At 42.0% G+C, this 22,018-nt stretch overlaps 1 protein-coding gene across 2 annotated transcripts in view; it reads left to right on the forward strand.

Annotated features, from left to right (window-relative positions):
• The window catches only part of fam184aa (family with sequence similarity 184 member Aa), an 85,341-nt gene that overhangs the window by 34,117 nt on the left and 29,206 nt on the right, over positions 1–22,018 (forward strand). For both annotated transcript variants that reach the window (XM_014126183.2, XM_014126184.2), the window contains exons 10-11: positions 11,526–11,738; positions 20,540–20,693. In XM_014126183.2, the coding sequence (XP_013981658.1) occupies positions 11,526–11,738; positions 20,540–20,693 (367 nt within the window). The remainder of the gene's footprint in view (positions 1–11,525; positions 11,739–20,539; positions 20,694–22,018) is intronic.

The raw sequence follows: 22,018 nt of genomic DNA on the forward strand, positions 1-22,018 counted from the left end.
GGTGATCCTAAGTGACCTAAGACAGGGAATTTGTACTAGGATAAAATGTCAGGAATTGTGAAAAACAGAGTTTAAATGTAGTTGGCTAAGGTGTATGTAAACTTCCGACTTCAACTGTATATACTGTATTCTACTATATCTTAGTCTATGCCGCTCTGATATTGCTCGCCCAAATATTTATTTCTTCTTAATTCCATTACTTTAGATTTGTGTATTGTTGTGAAATTGTTAGATATTACTTATTAGATATTACTGCACTGTTAGAACTAGAAACACAAGCATTTCGCTACACCCACAATAACATCTGCTAAATGCGTGTGACAAATATAATTTGATTTGAGATAGTTGTCCTTCTGGAAGGTTCTCTCATCTCCACAAAGGAACTCTGGGGCTCTGTCAGAGTGACCATCGGGTTCTGGGTCACCTCCCTGACCAAGGCCCTTCTCCCCCGATTGGCCCTTCTCCCCCCGACTGCTCAGTTTGGCCGGGCGGCCATCTCGAGGAAGAGTCGTGGTGGTTCCAAACTTCTTCTGTTTTTGAATGATGGAGGCCACTGTGTTCTTTGGGACCTTCAAAGCTGCAGAAATGTTTTGGTACCCGTCTCCAGATCTGTGCCTCGACACAATCCTGTCTAGGAGCTCTACGGACAATTCCTTCGACCTCATGGCTTTGTTTTTTTCTCTGACATGCACTGTCGACTGTGGACCTAATATAGACAGTTGTGTGCCTTTTCAAATCATGTCCAATCAATTGAATTTACCACAGGTAGACTCCAAGTTGTAGAAACATCTCTCAAAGATGATCAATGTAAACAGGATTCACCTGAGCTCAATTTCAAGTTTCATAGCAAAGGCTCTGAATAAATTATTTTAAATATTTTTTGTTGTTGTTGCAAAATTGGCTAAAAACCTGTTTTCGCTTGTGTATAGATTGATGAGGAAAAAATGTATAGAATACATTTTAGAATAAGGCTGTAACATAACAATGTGGAAAAAGTGAAGGGGTCTGAATACTTTCCGAATGCATTTATGCACTTACGACTCAGGATCTGACACAGGAGGCGGATAGTACAGTTCTCATCATATTTATTATACAAGGGGACAGGCCAGGGCAGGTCGAGGGCAGGCAGAGGTCAGTAATCCAGGGCAGAGTCAATGAGATATAGAACGGCAGGCAGGCAGAATGGTCAAAGACTAGAAAACAGCGAATAGACAGACTCAAATGGGAAAACACACTGGTAAGACTTGACGGGACAAGACGAACTGGCAACAGACAAACAGAAAACACTGGTATAAATACACGGGATAATGGGGACAAATTGGAGACACCTGGTGGGGGGTGGAAACAAGCACAAGATGGGTGAAACGGATCAGGGCATGACAGCACTGCACTGTAGTTATTCCACTCACATGGGCAAACAAAGTCCTATCGGATATTTTCATGTGATCTTATTTTTTTTGTTTCTTATTTTCTTTTATCTGCATGCTTCTTTTGTTCTTGATTTAGTTCATTTTTTTATATTTACAATGTTTCAATGTTTGATTCCTTTAATGTCACTGAATACTATGTCACTTATGTTGCCATTGCACTGTGTGAAAAGCGAGACTGAGATGGCTATTGTAAAATGTTGATTTTTGTCGTCAGTTAACCATTTCTTTGTGAAATTTTACATGTGCTTGGTGATATGGTCTTGTTGGACGATCCACTTAAAGTTCAGGATGCTGTTGACCTTAAAGTCCCAGGAGCAGTGGAAGCAATATAAGCCCATAACATCAATGATCCACCACTTTATTTTGCAGTAGGTATGGGGTTCTTTTCCGCTTATCACATCCTTCTTTCAATGCCAAAGCCATCACTCGTGTGCTTGGCCAAAGAGCTTTATTGCCAATCCTAAAACGCACAACAACAAAAAACATTAGAATACTGAAAAATGATGGGAAACATTTTCAATTATGGCACTTTTAAAGGTAGACTCTGCGGCTAATGGGTGGATTTGGCTTTAAAAAACGGGGTCAGCTCTTACAAAGCTTGATGTTGCTATGCTTCTCACTGAAACTGCCATTCTTTATATTTTTCTGCAAAAAAAACAATGTTTCTACCTTGTATAAATGCTATATAAAAAAATGATGTAGCTAGCATAAACTCGGACTTAGGCCTACTAAATCTACTTTTTAAATGTGTGGCCAACTGTTTCAAGAGAGCCACAGTATACAAAAAATTTTCTCCAGCCAAGCCACAACACAAATTATTCAAATGAATCAACTAATTCGTTTCAAGTTTTATTAGTCCTATGTACATGGTCCAACAATATGCTTACTTGACGGTTCCATCTTGACAATGCAACAACAATAAGAAATAATAAAAGATAAGAATACGAACATCAAGTAAATGGCTCAGTAGAATAGAATAAACATTTTAGCATAAGTATAATACGGCAAGGCAAAATTTGTGTTTTGGGGAAGGGTGGATTTGGGGGCAAGTATTTAAATTGTGCAGTATTTTAAGAGCAATAATAATAACAGTCTGGTAGCAGCTGGTGTGTGTGTGTACTGTGGGGGGGAAAGTATTTGATCCCCTGCTGATTTTGTACGTTTGCCCACTTACAAAGAAATGATCAGTCTATAATTTTAATAGTAGGTTTATTTGAACAGTGAGAGACAGAATAACAACAACAAAAATCCAGAAAAACGCATGTCAAAAATGTTATAAAATGATTTGCATTTTAATGAGGGAAATAAGTATTTCACCCCTCTGCAAAACATGACTTAGTACTTGGTGGCAAAACCCTTGTTGGCAATCAGAGGTCAGACGTTTCTTGTAGTTGGCCACCAGGTCTGCACACATCTCAGGAGGGATTTTTGTCCCACTCTTCTTTGCAGATCTTCTCCAAGTCATTAAGGTTTCGAGGCTGACGTTTGGCAACTCGAACCTTCAGCTTCCTGCACAGATTTTCTATGGGATTAAGGTCTGGAGTCTGGCTAGGCCACTCCAGGACCTTAATGTGCTTCTTCTTGAGCCACTCCTTTGTTGCCTTGGCCGTGTGTTTTGGATCATTGTCATGCTGGAATACCCATCCACGACCCATTTTCAATGCGCCTGGCTGAGGGGAGGTTCTCACCCAAGATTTGACGGTACATGGCCCTGTCCATCGTCCCTTTGATGCGGTGAAGTTGTCCTGTCCCCTTAGCAGAAAAACACCCCCAAAGCATAATGTTTCCACTGCCATGTTTGACGGTGGAGATGGTGTTCTTGGTCATAGGCAGCATTCCTCCTCCTCCAAACACGGCGAGTTGAGTTGATGTCAAAGAGCTCCATTTGTCTCATCTGACCACAACACTTTCACCAGTTGTCCTCTGAATCATTCAGATGTTCATTGGCAAACTTCAGACGGGCCTCTATGTATTCTTGAGCAGGGGGACCTTGCGGGCACTGCAGGATTTCAGTCCTTCACGGCGTAGTGTGTTACCATTTGTTTTCATGGTGACTATGGTCCCAGCTGCCTTGAGATCATTGACAAGATCCTCCCGTGTAGTTCTGGGCTGATTCCTCACTGTTCTCATGACCATTGCAACTCCACGAGGTGAGATCTTGCATGGAGCCCCAGGCCGAGGCATATTGACAGTTCTTTTGTGTTTCCTCCATTTGCGAATAATCGCACCAAATGTTGTCACCTTCTCACCAAGCTGCTTGGCGATGGTCTTGTAGCCCATTCCAGCCTTGTGTAGGTCTACAATCTTGTCCCTGACATCCTTGGAGAGCTCTTTGGTCTTGGCCATGGTGGAGAGTTTGGAATCTGATTGATTGCTTCTGTGGACAGGTAACAAGCTGCGGTTAGGAGCACTCCCTTTAAGAGTGTGCTCCTAATCTCAGCTCGTTACCTGTATAAAAGAGACCTGGGAGCCAGAAATCTTTCTGATTGAGAGGGGGGTCAAATACTTATTTCCCTCATTAAAATGCAAATCAATTTCTAACATTTTTGACATGCGTTTTTCTGGATTTTTGTTGTTCTGTCTCTCACTGTTCAAATAAACCTACCATTAAAATTATAGACTGATCCTTTCTTTGTCAGTGAGCAAACGTACAAAATCAGCAGGGGATCAAATACTTTTTTCCCCCACTGTATCTGTGTGTGTCGAGTGAGTGCATGTGTGCGGAGAATCAGAGCAGATGGTCAGTTCAGTTCAAGTGTTCAGCAATCTGATGGCTTGTAAATAGAAAGTCTCTGAGATTTTTGGTGTCAGACCTCATGCTCTGATACTGTCTGCTCGACGGTGAGGGAGTAAACAGCTCGTGGCTGTGATGTGTGGGGTCCTTGACGCTACGGGCCTTCCTTAGGCACCGTTTCAAGAAGATGTCCTGGATGGGTGGGAGCACGGTCCCAGTGATGTACTAGGCCGTCTTCACCACCCACTGGAAGGCCTTGCGGTAGTGGACGGAGCAATTCCCATACAGGACGTGATGCAAGGTGTAGCGGTAGTATTTGAAGAGGACCTGGGGTTGCACGATGAATTTCTTCAGCCGCCTTAGGCGGTAGAGATGCTGTTGCGTCCTCTTGACAAAAGTGGTGGTGTTGTTGGTCCATGACAAGTCCTCAGATGTGCACGCCAATCTACAATCTAGAATGAGGTCTTCATCATTAAGAGCCAATTGTCTACTAGTTGTCTCTTCTTCCTTACTCAGGTGTATAAGGCATAGATACAATTTTGTGATGCTAACAATGGCAATTCATATATTTCCCAAAATGAACTAATTGTCACGCCCTGATCTGTTTCACCTGTCCTTGTGCTTGTCTCCATCCCCCTCCAGGTGTTGCCCATCATCCCCTGTGTATTTATACCTGTGTTTTCTGTCTGTTGCCAGTTCAAGCCTACCATCGTTTTGTCTCAGCTCCTGTTTTTCTCTAGTCTCTTTTTCTCGTACTCCTGGTTTTTGACCTTTGCCTGTCCTGACCCGCCCGCCTGACCACTGCCTGTCTCTGACCTTGAGCCTGCCTGCCGTCCTGTACCTTTGCTCCACCTCTGTATTACCGACCTCTGCCTGACCAGTCCCTGAGCCTGCCTGCCGTCCTGTACCTTGGTCTCTGCCTTGGATTATCAACCCCTGCCTGCCTTGACCTGTTGTTTGCCTGCCCCTGTGGTTACAATAAACATTGTTACATCACACAGTCTGCACTTGGGTCTTACCTAGATTCCGGATACTAATACTTTGGGGTAATTTTGAGCACTAACTTTTTGTGAATTAAAGTATTACTTGTTAAACAAAACATCTTTCTCTGAGCAATTGTATAGCATAATTTTTTTTTTAAATTAAGTATACAATACATCTTAGTAGTGTTTTATACAGTATTTTTGCGAATCTTTATCAATGGTGCCAATAATTCAACTCTTGACTGTACAGTCACAGATCAGCACCTGTTAAGACTGCTGGTCCATGGATATATAATCTCAGAGTAGGTGCTGCAGAGATCCACAAATCTTGCACCCTGCACACACTGAAATTAGCAATCCCTCACAGAAACACAATGTTTACCTCTGCCCGTTTCTGGTTCGATGACTTATCTCAAGTGAGTCACGAGCAGAGTGGGGGTGGTCAGCATTTCTCATTCAAACAAATGAGTAACGACATAACAGCCAAAACCACATTTTGTAGGAGAACTAACATTGTGTGGCTATACTTGTTTTTCGAGTTCTCAGTTACTGTTAATGTCACAAAATAGCTCCTGGACTCTGTCCACACATTTTAAGGCTGCGTTGAAACAATGACTTATCAAGATGAGCTATTCCCTACCTTTGATAATGAGTCATCATAATGTTGCATTGACTGTACATTATCCTAGGGGGTTTGGCAGACACAATGTAAGTAACTTAATTTATGTCCCCCTAATTGCCCTGAATGGCTTTGTTAATCGTACAGCTATTGGATGCAGTAATCATGAGCCTATGAAACACAGTTAATGTTAGCACTGAGGCAGTGTGTCCTAGTAGGAATCCCACTTTGTGCAGCTCACCCTGCCCTATCAAGTCTACTTCTGATACGCTTCCCAGTAAAGCATTAAAACAATCAAGCATCCCAGAAAAGTGCAAAAAATATCCCATATTAACATATGCAGCCTGAGAAACAAGGTCCATGAAGTCAACAACTTGCTTGTAACAGATGACATTCATATTCTGACTATCTCTGAAACTCACTTATATAATACCTTTGATACAGTGGTAGCAATACATGGTTATAACCTTTACCGAAAATACAGAAATGCCAACAAGGGCGGTGTTGCGGTCTACAGTGGCAAGACATATTGTGTGAACCCCTTGGAATTATCTGGATTTCTGCATAAATTGGTCATAAAATTTGATCTGATCTTCATCTAAGTCACAACAACAGACAAACACAGTCTGCTTAAACTAATAACACACAAATTATTGTATTTTTCTTGTCTATATTGAATACATAATTTAAAACCTCTCTAGGGTATGTGGGACGAAATCGTCCCACACTATTCAACAGCCAGTGACAAATCAGAGCGCCAAATTTAAAACCACAAATGTCATAATTCAAAGTTCTCAAACATAGGACTATTTTACACCATTTGAAAGATAAGACTCTCGTTAATCTAACCACATTGTCCGATTTCAAAAAGGCTTTACAGCGAAAGCAAAACATTAGATTATGTCAGGAGAGTACCCTGCCAAAAATAATCACACAGCCATTTTCAAAGCAAGCATATGTCACAAAAACCAAAACCACAGCTAAATGCAGCACTAACCTTTGATGTTCATCAGATGACACTACTAGGACATGATGTTATACAGCACATGCATGTTTTGTTCAATCAAGTTCATATTTATATCAACAACCAGCTTTTTACATTAGCATGTGATCTTCAGAACTAGCATACCCACCGAAAACTTCCGGTGAATTTACTAAATTACTCACGATTAACGTTCACAAAATACATTATTTTAAGAATTATAGATACAGAACTCCTTTATGCAATCGCGGTGTAAGAATTTAAAATAGCTTTTCGGCGAAAGCACATTTTGCAATATTCTGAGTATATAGCCCGGCCATCACGGCTAGCTAATTTGACACCCACCAAGTTTGGCCCTCACCAAACTCAGATTTACTATAAGAAAAATTGGATTACCTTTGCTGTTCTTCGTCAGAATGCACTCCCAGGACTTCTACTTCAACAACAAATGTTGTTTTGGTTCCAAATAATCCATAGTTATATTCAAATGCCTCCGTTTTGTTCGTGCGTTCAGGTCAGTATCCGAAGGGTGACGCGCGAGTACATTTCGTGACCAAAAAATGTCAAAATATTCCATTACCGTACTTAGAAGCATGTCAAACACTGTTTAAAATAAATTTTTATGCAATTTTTCTCGTAAAATAGCGATAATATTCCAACCAGGCGACGTTGTATTCATTCAAAGGCTGAAAGAAAAAAATTGAGAATTCTCATGAACGCGCATCTCCAGTGTCATTGTTCTCAGCCTGACCACTCACAAAATCTCCTGCTGTTTTTCGCCCATAGACAGGAGAGACGTCATTCCAGTTTCTGGCGCCTTCTGAGAGCCAATGGAAGCCTTAGAAAATGTCACGTTACAGCACAGATGCTGTATTTTCGATAGAGATGCCACAGAAGGAGAACAAATTGTCAGACAGGGCACTTCCTGTATGGAATCTTCTCAGGTTTTGGCCTGCCATATGAGTTCTGTTATACTCACAGACCGCATTTAAACAGTTTTAGAAACGTTAGTGTTTTCTATCCAAATCTACTAATTATATGCATATTCTCGTTTCTGGGCAAGAGTAGTAACCAGTTTAAATCGGGTAAGTTTCTTTATCCGGCCGTGCAAATACTGCCCCCTAGCCCCAACAGGTTAAACATTCACAGTGTAGGTTGGAAGAAGTATGTGAACCCCTAGGCTAGCTTCTCCAAAAGCTAATTGGAGTCAGGAGTCAGCTAACCTGGAGTACAATCATTGAGACGAGATTGGAGATGTTAGTTAGAGCTGCCCTGCCCTATAAAAAAACACTCGCAAAATGTGAGTTTGCTATTCACAAGAAGCATTGCCTGATGTGAAATATGCCACGAACAAAAAAGAGCTCAGAAGACCCAAGATTCAGAATTGTTGACTTGCATGAAGCTGGAAAGGGTTACAAAAGTATCTCTAAAAGCATTGATGTTCATCAGTCCACGTTAAGACAAATGGAGAAAGTTCAGCACTGTTGTTACTCTCGCTAAGAGTGGCCGTCCTGGAAAGATGACTGCAAGAGCACAGCGCAGAATGCTCAATGAGGTTAGGAAGAATCCTAGAGTGTCAGCTAAAGACTTACAGAAATCTCTGGAAGATGCTAACATCTCTGTTGACAAGTCTACGGTACGTAAAACACAAAACAACATGGTGTTCATGGTAGGACACCACGGAAGAAGCCACTGCTGTCCAAATAAAACATTGCTGCACGTCTGAAGTTCGCAAAAGAGCATCTGGATGTTCCACAGCGCAACTAGCAAAATATTCTGTGGGCAGATGAAACCAAAGTGGAGTTTGGAAGGAACACACAACATTATATGTGGAGAAAAAAAAGGCACAGCACACCAACATCAACCTTGTCCCAACTGTAAAGTATGGTGAAGGGAGCATCATGGTTTGGAGCTGCTTTGCTGCCTCAGGGCCTGGACAGCTGGCTATCATCGACGGAAAAATTAATTCCCAAGTTAATCAAGACATTTTGCAGGAGTATGTAAGGCTATCTGTCCGCCAATTGAAGCTCAACAGAAGTTGGGTGATGCAACAGGACAACGACCCAAAACACAGAAGTAAATCAACAACAGAATGGCTTCAACAGAAGAAAATATGCCTTCTGTAATGGCCCAGTCAGAGTCCTGACCTCAATCCGATTGAGATGCTGTAGCATGACCTCGAGAGCAGTTCACACCAGACATCCCAAGAATATTGCTGAACTGAAACAGTTTTGTAAAGAGGAATGGTCCAAAATTCCTCCTGACCGTGGTGCAAGTCTTAACCGCAACTACAGAAAACATTTGGTTGAGGTTATTGCTGCCAAAGAAGGTTCAACCAGTTATTAAATCCAAGGGTTCACATACTTTTCCCACCTTGCACTGTGAATGTTTACACGGTGTTCAATAAAGACATTGTTTGTGTGTTATGAGTTTAAGCAGACTGTCTATTGTTGTGACTTAGATGAAGATCGGATCACATTTTATGACCAATTTATGCAGAAGCCCAGGTAATTCCAAAGGGTTCACATACTTTTTCTTGCCACTGTATATAAAGAAACACATTCCTGTAAAGCTGAGTGATGATCTAATGTTAAATACTGTTGAAGTAATATGGCTACAGGTTCATCTGCCTTACCTAAAGCGCATTCTTGTGGGAAGCTGCTGTAGACCGCCAAGTACTAACAGTCAGTATCTGTATAATGTGTGAAATGCTTGATAATGTATGTGATATCAACAGAGAAGTATATTTTCTGGGGTGATTTTAAATATTGACTGGCTCTCATCAAGCTGCCCACTCAAGAAAAAACTTAAAACTGTAACCAGTGCCTGCAACCTGGCTCATGTTGTCAGTCAACCTACCAGGGTATTTACAAACAGCACAGGAAAGAAATTATCAACATGTATTGATCACATCTTTTCTAATGCTGCATACATTTGCTTTAAAGCAGTATCCAAATACATAAGATGTAGTGATCACAGTATAATAGCCATATCTAGGAAAACCAAAGTTCCAAAGTCTGGGCCTAATATAGTGTATAAGAGGGAAGGACACTCAACAAGCACAGCACTTACACAAATTACTGATGATTGGCTGAGAGAAATTGATGATCAAATTATTGTGGGGCTGGCTTGTTCGACTTCAGTGCACCTTTTCACATTATCAATCATAGTCTGCTGCTGGCAAAACGTACTGTATGTGTTATGGCTTTACACCCCCTGCTATAATGTGAATAAAGAGTTACTTGTCTAATAGAACACAGAGGCTGTTCTTTAAAACCTCTTAAGGATCGGACCCTTTTTTTCAAATTTTCGCCTAAAATGACATACCCAAATCTAACTGCGTGTAGTTCTGGACCTGAAGCAAGGATACGCATATTCTTGATACCATTTAAAAGGAAACACTTTGAAGTTTGTGGAAATGTGAAATGAATGTAGGGGAATGTAACACATTAGATCTGGTAAAAGATAATACAATTAAAACATTTTTTTCATCATCTTTGAAATGCAAGAGAAAGGCCATAGTGTACTATTCCAGGTTAGGCGCAATTTAGATTTTGGCCACTAGATGGCAGCAGTGTGTGTGCAAAGTTTTAGACTGATTCAATGAACCATTGCATTTCTGCTCAAAATGTTGTATCAGGACTACCCAAATGTGCCTAATTGGTTGATTAATACATTTCCAAGTTCATAACTGTGCACTCTCCTCAAACAATAGCTTGGTATTTTTTCACTGTAATAGCTACTGTAATTTGGACAGTGCAGTTAGATTAACAAGAATTTAAGCTTTCTGCCCATATCAGATATGTCTATGTCCTGGGAAATGTTCTTGTTACTTACAACCTCATGCTAATCACATTAACCTATGTTAGCACAACTGTCCCGCTGGTGGACACTGATCCCATAGAAGTTAATGGAAGCCTCTCAAACATAATCCAGGTAGAAACAGGAATTCCCCAGGGTAGCTTGCTTTTTTCAATCTTTACTAATGACATGCCACTGGCTTTGAGTAAGGCCAGTGTGTCTATGTATGCGGATGACTCAACCCTATACACGTCAGCTACTACACCAACTGAAATGACTTAAACACTTAACAAAGAGCTGCAATTAGTTTCAGCTCTGACACCTCCTGACACCAGCTCTGTCAGGAGGAATGGGCCAAAATTCACCCAACTAATTGTGGGAAGCTTGTGGAAGGCTACCTGAAATGTTTGACCCAAGTTAAACAATTTAAAGGCAATGCTACCAAATACTAATTGAGTGTATGTAAACCTCTGACCCACTGGGAATGTGATGAAAGAAATAAAAGCTGAAATAAATAATTCTCTACTATTATTCTTACATTTCACATTCTTAAAATAAAGTGGTGATCTTAACTGACCTAAGACGGAATTTTTACAAGGATTAAATGTCAGGAATTGTGAAAAACTGAGTTTTAGTGTATTTGACTAAGGTGTATGTAAACTTCTGACTTGAACTGTATATTTTATTCCTCCCCTAGGTAGAGTGTTAAGATGACTTTGTAATGAAAAGTGCTATATACAAATATAATAATAATTGTATATGTTTTTTTGTATTGTTTTTTATTATTAATACACTGCAGGGGAAAAATGAAGACGAAGTGCACATTGATCATGGATGTGTCCCAAATGTCACCCTATTTCCTATATAGTGCACTACCTTCTGACCAGGGCCCAAAGTAATGCAATACAGGGAATAGCGTGCCATTAGGGACACATAGCATAATACACACCCCTCCCTCTCATCCCTTTCTCTCCAGATCTCGCTGCTGAAGCAGAGTCTGGAGCTGCAGCTCTCCCAGTCCCAGGGCGCGCTGCAGCAGCTGCAGGCCCAGTTCAGCCAGGAGAGAGAGCACCTGAGCCAGCAACTCCAGGAGCTGCAGCTGGAGCACCAGCGCAGGGAGCACCGGCTACAGGAGGCTCAACGCTGCGCCCATGGCACACTGGAAGACGCCCGCCAGCACCAGCTCAGGGTGAGAGAATAATACACACACCCCTCATATATATTGTGCATTCAGAAGGTATTCATACCCCTTGACTTATTCCACATGTTTTTGTGTTACAGCCTTAATTCAAAATTGATGACAATTTTACTTTATTTTATCTCAACATTTTACACCTATTACACCATCATGACAAAATGAAAACATGTTTCAAATTTTGTTTTGCTAATTTATTGAAAATGAAAACAGAAATATCTAATTTACATAAGTATTCACACCCCTGAGTCAATACATGTTAGAATCACCTTTGGCAGCGATTACAGCTGTGAGTCCTTGCATAAGTCTCTAAGAGCTTTGCACACCTGGACTGTACAACATTTGCACATTCTTCTTTTTGAAATTATTTTGTCAAGTTGGTTGTTGAGCATTGCTACACAGCCATTTTCAAGTCTTGCCATAGATTTTCAAGCTGATTAAAGTCAAAACTGTAACTTGGCCACTCAGGAACATCAATATTGTCTTGGTAAGCAACTCCAGTGTATATTTGGTCTTCTGCTTTATGTCATTGTTCTTCTGAAATGTGAATTTATCTCCCAGTGTCTGTTGGAAAGCAGACTAAACCAGGTTTTCCTCTATAATTTTGCCTGTGTTTAGCTCTGTTTCGTTTCTTTTTATCTTAAAAAAAATCCCTAGTCCTTGCTGATGACAAGCATACCCATAACATGATGCAGCCACCACCATGCTTGAAAATATGAAGAGTGGTACTCAGTGATGTGTTGTGTTGGATTTGCCCCAAACATAACGATTTGTATTTAGGACATAAGTTCATTTCTTTGCCACATTTTTTGCAGTTTTACTTTAGTTCCTTATTGCTAACAGGATGCATGTTTTGGAATATTTTTTATTCTGTACAGGCTTCCTTCATTTCAGTCTGTCATTTAGGTTAGTATCGTGAACTAACTACAATGTTGTTGATCCATCCTCACTCTTCTCTTTTTGAAGTCACCATTGGCCTCATGGTGTGTTCCCAGATAGGTTTCCTTCCTCTCCGACATCTGTGTTAGGAAAGTATCTTTGTAGTGACTGGGTGTATTGATAGGCCATCCAAAGTGTAATTAATAACTTCACCATGCTCAAAGGGATATTCAATGTCAGCTTTTGACATTTTTTTCCCATCTACCAGTAGGTGCCTTTCTTTGAGAGGCAATGAAAAACCTCCCTGGTCTTTGTGGTGGAATCTGTGTTTGAAATTCACTGCTCGATTTAGGGACCTTACAGACATTTGTATGTTTGGGGTACAGAGATGAGGTTGTCATTCAATGTCAATAATGTTAAACACTATTATTCCATGCAACTTAATATGTGACTTCTTAAGCACATTTTTACTCCAGAACTTATTTAGTCTTTCCATAACAAATGGGTTGAATACTTATGACAAAAGACATTTCAGATTTTCATGTTTAATTAATTGGTAAATGTTTTTGTCAAGGGGTGTGTATACTTTCTGAAGGCATTGTAAATACTTTGTACCCATACACATGCTCCATACACCTCACTCATTGACCATTGTTTCTCCAATAGTTTTTGTGGTATAAGACAGCATGTACTGTTAACCATCCCCTACTCTGTGTCTCCATAACCTATCAGATACTTAAATGTTTTACATTTTAGTCATTTAGTAGACGCTCCAGAGAGTAGTGAGTGCGTACATTTTTATAATTTTTTTGTTGTTGTACTGGTCCCCCATGGGAACCAAACCCACAACCCTGGCGTTGCAAGCGCCATGCTCTACCAACTGAGCTACACAGGAGATATACATTGTCATTGTCACTCATCTGAAATGGTCACTGTCTGTCTCACTCTCCCTCTCTCCCTCCCTCCCTCACTCTCTCCCCTCCCTTTTTATCTGCCTCTAGTACCTACAGTAAAGGCACTTTTAGCCAGTTTATTAGGTACACCACCCCATTCATGAAAATGCTTTGTTCCTACAGACAGTGAGTCATGGGACCGCAATATAAAACAGACAGACAGGCATCGAGGCATTCAGTTACTGATCGATTGAACGTTGGAATAGGCAAAACGAGTGACCTAAGGGACTTTGAGCTTGGTATGATCGTCAGTGCCAGGCGCGCCGGTTTCAGTATCTCAGAAGCGGCCGGCCTCTTGGGCTTTTCCATGCATGACAGTGTCTAGGGTGTACCGAGAAACATCCAGTCAGCGGCAGTCCTGTGGGCGAAAACAGCTCATTGATGAGAGAGGTCCAGTGGCCACGTGGTCACCAACACTGGACAATTGAGGACTGGAAAAACATTGCCTGAAAAATCCCGGTTCCTGTTGCGTCATGCTGATGAAAGAGTCAGCATTTGGCGTAAGCAGCAGGAGTCCACGGCCCCGTCCTGCCTGGTGTCAACGGTACAGGCTGGTGGCGGTGGTATAATGGTGTGGGGAATGTTGGGTCCCTTGATACCATTTGAGCAATGTTTGAACACCACACCTTGTAGAAACCGCAACCCGAAGAATTCAGGCTGTTCTGGAGGCAAAGGGGTGTCCAACCCAGTTCTAGATGGGTGTACCTAATAAACAGAAACACTGAGTGTATTTCTCTTCTCTTTCTTATACCTCTCCATTTCCTCCAGCTGGCTCCTTCTCTCTCTTTTTCTGCCCCTCTCTTCTCCTAATTTATCTATACCCCTGCTCCCTTTCCTTTCTTCCACTCAGCCCCCTTCCTCGCTCCCTCTCTCCATTAGTCCGTGTCCAGTTGGATTCATTCCCATTCCCACCCTTGTGTCCATGTCACCATCTGGATGTGTCCTCTGACCTTAAGCCTCAGTCACCAAACCACAGAGCAGTGAGTTGGAAAAACTGCAGTGCTGCTGCTACCAGACCTGCTGATGTAATGGCAAATAATCCCAATTGAAAACCACTGCTGAATTGTTGCCCGTTACAAGAATGTGGTCTTCTTCAAGAAAGACTTCAGGCTCTAAAGAAAAATCATGGAGTTGCAGGTATAGTAATTGGATTTCAAGTATGCATCAAAGCAGTATTTATATTGTAGTGTGAAACAAAAGGAAGTTAGTCTGCATAATAATTCAGATAATATTCTGTGTTTGCGCAGTAAGGATATTGTTTTTGTTGGTAACCCAGTTACTAACTTTGATTGAATTGGGACCTTAATAACTCTACTGGCCTCTTACCTAACATATCAATCCATTTCATTTGTGAATACAATATACCGTATCTACCAGCACCTGTTTCCGAAGGCCAAATTTGTTGCAATTGTAAAGAGGGTAGGTCCCTGTTGCAATAGAGCAGTGTTATCAGGACTAACCTCCAGTAAATTTGATTGAACCCAGGAGAAAACCTTTGATGTAGAAAAAGGGGCATACATACTGGCTCTATATTTGCCTCACACCCATGCTGGGGCCTTGAAAGCTATACCTCTTAAGGTACTGTTCCATAGGATTAACAAAAACATTTTTTTTTAAAACAACAGGCAGCTGCTTTTATATTAAAATGTATCTGGAGAAGAAAAAAAAGTTTGTTCTTCATAGTCACAGTGCAGCGCTTGGTCATAAAAAACAGCACATATTTCACTGAACAAAAATATAAATGCAACAAATTTTCCATATGCACAAAAATCTTATTTTGGTGCACTAATTTCTTTATATCCCTGTTGGTGAGCATTTCTTCTTTGCCAAGAGAATCCATCCACAATGACAGGTGTGGCATATCAACAAGCTGATTAAACAGCGTGATCATTACATTGGTACACCGTGTGCTGGGGACAATAATAGGCCACTCTAAAATGTGCAGTTTTGTCACACAACACAATGCCACAGATGTCTCAAGTTTTGACGGAGCGTGCAGTTGGCATGCTGACTGTAGGTATGTCCACCACAGCTGTTGCCATAGAATGTAATGTTAGTTTCTCTACCATAAGTCGCATCCAATGTCATTGTAGAGAATTTGGCATTACGTCCAACCGGCCGCACAACAGCAGACCACGGCCAACCGCGCCAGCCCTCCACATCTGACTTCTTCACCTGCGGGATGGTCTGAGACGAGCCAACCGGACAGCTGATAAAACTGTGGGTTTGCTCAACCTAAGAATTTCTGCACAAACTGTCAGAAACTGTCTCAGGAAGCTCATCTGCATGCTCGTTATCCTCAACAGGGTCTTGACCTGACTGCAGTTTGGAAAATGCTCCCCTTCGATGGCCACTGGCATGCTGAAGAAGTGTGCTCTTCACGGATGAATCACGGTTTCAACTGTACAGGGCAGATGGCAGACAGTATGGGCTCGTGTGGGCGAGCGGTTTGCTGATGTCAACGTTGTGAAAATAGTGCCCCATGATGGCGGTGGGGTTATGGTATGGGCAGGCATAAGCTACGGACAACGAACACAATTGCATTTTATCAATGGCAATTTAAATTGATCCGGAGGCCTATTGTCATACCATTCATCCACTGTCATCACCTCATGTTTCAGCATGATAATGCACACCCCCATGTCGCAAGGATCTGTACACAATTCCTGAAAACGGAAAATGTCCCATTTCTTCCATGGCCTGCATACTCACCAGAAGTCACCGATTGAGCATGTTTGGTATGCTCTGGATCAATGTGTACAACAGTGTATTCCAGTTCATGCCAATAACCAGAAACTTTGCACAGTCATTGAAGAGGAATGGGACAACATTCCACAGGCCACAATCAACAGCCTGATGTGTCGCGCTGCAAGAGGCAAATGGTTGTCACACCAGGTACCGACTGGTTTTCTGATCCACACCCCTACCTTATTTTTAAAGGTACTGTTTCTGTGACCAACAGATGCATATCTGTATTCCCAGTCATGTGAAATCCATAGATTAGGGCTTAATGAATTTATTTCAATTGACTGATTTCCTTATATGACTGCATGGCCATGCACGCCTCCAACTCAATCATTAAGATTGCAGACGACACCACAGTGGTAGGCTTGATTACCAACAACAATGAGACGGCCTACGGAGAGGAGGTGAGGGCCCTCGGAGTGTGGTGTCAGGAAAATAACCTCTCACTCAACGTCAACAAAACAAAGGAGATGATCATGGACTTCAGGAAACAGCAGAGGGAGCACAATGCATCACCGGGGGCAAACTACCAGCCCTCCAGGACACCTACAGCACCCGATGTCACAGGAAGGACAAAAATATCATCAAGGACAACAACCACCCGAGCCACTGCCTGTCCACTCCGCTATCACCCAGAAGGCGAGGTCAGTACAGGTGCATCAAAGCTGGGACCGAGAGACTGAAAAACAGCTTCTATCTCAAGGCCATCAGACTGTTAAACAGCCATCACTAACATTGAGTGGCTGCTGCCAATATACAGACTCAAATCTCTTGCCACTTTAATAAATGTAATAAATGTATTTAATAAAGGTATCACTAGTCACTTTAAATAACGACACTTTAATAAGGTCTACAGATCCTACATTACTCATCTCATATGTATATATGCATCTCATATGTATTCTATACCACCTACTGCATCTTGCCTATGCCGCACGGCCATCGCTCATCCATATATTTATATGTACATATTCTTATTCATCCCTTTACATTTGTGTGGATAAGGTAGTCATTGTGAATTTGTTAGATTACTTGTTAGATATTACTGCACTGTCAGAACTAGAAGCACAAGCATTTTGCTACACTAACATTAACATCTGCTAACCATGTGTGTGACCAACAAAATTTGATTTGATATGAACTGTAACTCAATAAATCTTTGAAATTGTTGCATGTTGCGCTTATTTTTGTTCAGTATAATTTGAGACACTAAAATGTTGGGCAGTTGTTTACCTCATGGTAGTGGGCTGCTCTGTCCGTCAGCTCATCCATCTGTAATGTCAGCCTTTGTCACATCTTATTGTGATATTTGACATCAATTATATATCTTCAAGTACGTGACGATACTTAACATTGTGATGTGCAAGACTATAATTTGAGAGACTGTGCAGTTTTCTCAGTTAGGCTGTATCAATATGTTGAAAATTAAGTCTAAATTAATGAACTAAGGCTTATTTTTTGCCATGCTAAGATTATTTAATGAGAATATGACTAATATTGTAAACAAGCACATAAAATGGCACAGTCTGGAATGATCTAGTCATTAATGGCGCAAAAAGGATTATATTGGATATCACAATATTTGGAGAAGCATATCATAGAACAGGTCTCCTGTCAGAACAGAAATTACAAGATGATGTTATAATGCTGTTATTGCATCAAATGGTTGTTTTATGCAACAGAATAAGGGTTTGTTAGAACGCTCATCTGTGTGTGTTCTACTGAGGATGGGCCTCTGGAAGATTTACGATGTGTTTGGGTGATACTGCATTCCAGAGCATGAGTTAATGTTTCTGTTCTGTAAGGTACCAGGGAGAGATGACTCCAGGGCCAGACCCTGGTCTCCATAATGAGATACTGTCTGCTGTGAATTAGAAGTATCTTTCATACAACTCTTAACCTTGTGACCCGTTACATACATCTGTTGTTTGTCATGTAGACTGAAGGAGGATGGACTTTGCTATAAAATGCTGTGGCTCAAAACAGCTCGTTGAGTTCTCAGTGATCAACTCCAGGGGTGATTACCAACCAGCTCCATTACTGCAGTAATTAAATAATAAAGTTTGATTTGTTTTGAAGAAATCTAACTCTCTCCTTTTGATTACAATAATTCCACCACACTCTCCAAATATCGCCCAACCCTAGTGTGTATGTGTGCCTATTAGGGGTGTGCCCATCTGGCCATATTCATAATCGTATCCGTAAATTGACAGTTATTAGTCGGATCAGATAATACTCATAATCGGAATAACAGAAGTGTTTTCAAATGCCTAAATAGAGGATGGCAATACATAATCATCTCCCTGCAGATGAAGCTGCAGATCAGAAGCAGCAGCGGACTTGTGTGTCTGTGTGTTTGTTCTGAAAATTTGCAGGCAGATGAGTTTGCTGTCACTCAGTCAGAACGCGCATACGCTTTTCATGTTTTTTCCTCCCCTCGCTCTGCTTGTTAGATATTATGCACATTCTAGAAAACATTCTTGCTGTGTGTGCGCGTATATGCATTTACATTTGTTTGAAAATACACTGCTCAAAAAAATAAAGGGAACACTAACAACACAATGTAACTCCAAGTCAATCACACTTCTGTGAAATCAAACTGTCCACTTAGGAAGCAACACTGATTGACAATAAATTTCACATGCTGTTGTGCAAATGGAATAGACAACAGGTGGAAATTATAGGCAATTAGCAAGACACCCCCAATAAAGGAGTGGTTCTGCAGGTGGGGACCACAGACCACTTCTCAGTTCCTATGCTTCCTGGCTGATGTTTTGGTCACTTTTGAATGCTGGTGGTGCTTTCACTCTAGTGGTAGCATGAGACGGAGTCTACAAACCACACAAGTGGCTCAGGTAGTGCAGCTCATCCAGGATGGCACATCAATGCGAGCTGTGGCAAGAAGGTTTGCTGTGTCTGTCAGCGTAGTGTCCAGAGCATGGAGGCGCTACCAGGAGACAGGCCAGTACATCAGGAGAAGTGGAGGAGGCCGTAGGAGGGCAACAACCCAGCAGCAGGACCGCTACCTCCGCCTTTGTGCAAGGAGGAGCAGGAGGAGCACTGCCAGAGCCCTGCAAAATGGCCTCCAGCAGGCCACAAATGTGCATGTGTCTGCTCAAACGGTCAGAAACAGACTCCATGAGGGTGGTATGAGGGCCCGACGTCCACAGGTGGGGGTTCTGCTTACAGCCCAACACCGTGCAGGACGTTTGGCATTTGCCAGAGAACACCAAGATTGACAAATTCGCCACTGGCGCCCTGTGCTCTTCACAGATGAAAGCAGGTTCACACTGAGCACATGTGACAGACGTGACAGAGTCTGGAGACGCCGTGGAGAACGTTCTGCTGCCTGCAACATCCTCCAGCATGACCGGTTTGGCGGTGGGTCAGTCATGGTGTGGGGTGGCATTTCTTTGGGGGGCCGCACAGCCCTCCATGTGCTCGCCAGAGGTAGCCTGACTGCCATTAGGTACCGAGATGAGCTCCTCAGACCCCTTGTGAGACCATATGCTGGTGCGGTTGGCCCTGGGTTCCTCCTAATGCAAGACAATGCTAGACCTCATGTGGCTGGAGTGTGTCAGCAGTTCCTGCAAGAGGAAGGCATTGATGCTATGGACTGGCCAACCCGTTCCCCAGACCTGAATCCAATTGAGCACATCTGGGACATCATGTCTCGCTCCATCCACCAACGCCACGTTGCACCACAGACTGTCCAGGAGTTGGCGGATGCTTTAGTCCAGGTCTGGGAGGAGATCCCTCAGGAGACCATCCGCCACCTCATCAGGAGCATGCCCAGGCATTGTAGGGAGGTCATACAGCCACGTGGAGGCCACACACACTACTGAGCCTCATTTTGACTTGTTTTAAGGACATTACATCAAAGTTGGATCAGCCTGTAGTGTGGTTTTCCGCTTTAATTTTGAGTGTGACTCCAAATCCAGACCTCCATGGGTTGATAAATTGGATTTCCATTGATTATTTTTGTGTGATTTTGTTGTCAGCACAGTCAACTATGTAAAGAAAAAAGTAGTTAATAAGATTATTTCATTCATTCAGATGTGTTATTTTAGTGTTCCCTTTATTTTTTTGAGCAGTATATATTATGTAATTTTAGGTGATATACTGTATATGTTGCTACCATTTGTACAATGATTTGTTGAATGATTAAACACAGTGTGTGTGTGTGTGTGTGTGTGTGTGTGGTGGGGAGGGGTCTAGGCTTTGGAGGAGCGTTTGAAGCAGGAGCAGAGGGAGGAAGTGCTGGCGCTGAAGGATGCCCACAGACGCACACTGGACATCCTCAGACAGCAGTCAGAACAGGAGCTGCAGACTTTGCGCTTTGAATTGGAGGACGAAGGGAAGGCCATGCTGGGTAAGAGCCTCACACACTGGACAATTTTTTTCTTAATATTTTTTAAAGAAGTGGGGCAGTACCACTCTCCACATATTTTTTTTTTATTGGATAGGATGGAGGTAGAGGTAGAACCCATGCAGCAGTGGTATATGTGATCCAGAGGCAACAGCTTAAACCACAAGACAACCCTAAGCCACCGCGCTGGACTATTTGATCACAAAAGCCACCTTTGAAAGAACACACACACACACACACCCCCCCCACACACACAGACACACTCTCCAAAGCTCTTTTTAATGAGCCAAGGCATAATATTCATAGCGATAATGAATGACGAGTGAGAGATACCTAATTGTAAATGTCTAACAGTTTATTATCAATGTAGGGGTGTACTACCTATCAATAATCAGGTGTCAGCAACAGGGGGCTCAATTTGGCTCACAAGTGATTTTATTTGCACAATTTATGTTGGACAAATAAAAACACTAGGAATACAGCTAGTACTGACTTTAATTTAGGACATTTCTTCTAAAATAATTCCTTTAATAAATAAAGTTATATATTAACCTGTCCGGACCAAATCTGAACCAATTATAGGTCTATGTTTGGTTCAGATTTGGTCCAGACTAGCCTTGATTTCAACGTCCACAGATGTCTGGACCAGCATCGATTTGGCCCAAACATAACAGTGGTTGCTCCACTAAAAGTTTTGTGATTATGCTGCGGTACTTAGAGGTAATTTGTGGTTTAGTACGGTACCCTGCGTCACCACTTCATTGCTCCAGACCAGTGCAAGGGGGAGTTAGAGCACTGATTATGTTTTTGGGTCCTACTGTGTCTCTGACAATGAATGGGTGACATAAACCTAAATAGAAACTGATAATTGTGCACGACTTCAGTATTACTTACTAAAACTGTTGTTACACTAAGGTTTTTATTATTTTATTTTGTTAGGATTATTTTGCTCTTACTGTAGTAGTGTAGCCCACTCCCGACCGGTCATGTTCTACAGCGCCTGAGTGGCGCAACGGTCTAAGACACTGCATAGCAGTGCAAACTGTGTTGCTACAGATGCTGGTTCAATACCCGTGCTGGAAAACAAAGGAAAGCCGCACACTCTAAGAGCTCAGATGCAAAAATGTAATAACCAACGTTTCGACAGCGCGTCTTTCGCCTTTGCTGTCGAAATGTTGGTTATTACATTTTTGCATCTGAGCTCTTAGAGTGTGCGGCTTTCCTTTGTTTTCTAGTGTTCTGCTCCGCTGGCCAGCACCTCGCCTTTATAGGTGTGCGTTTCTTTTTTCTAGATTGTTCAATACCCGTGCTGGCCTCGACTGGGAGAC

The sequence above is a fragment of the Salmo salar genome, chromosome ssa11 (assembly GCF_905237065.1).
Source record: "Salmo salar chromosome ssa11, Ssal_v3.1, whole genome shotgun sequence".
Taxonomy (NCBI): Eukaryota; Metazoa; Chordata; class Actinopteri; order Salmoniformes; family Salmonidae; genus Salmo; species Salmo salar.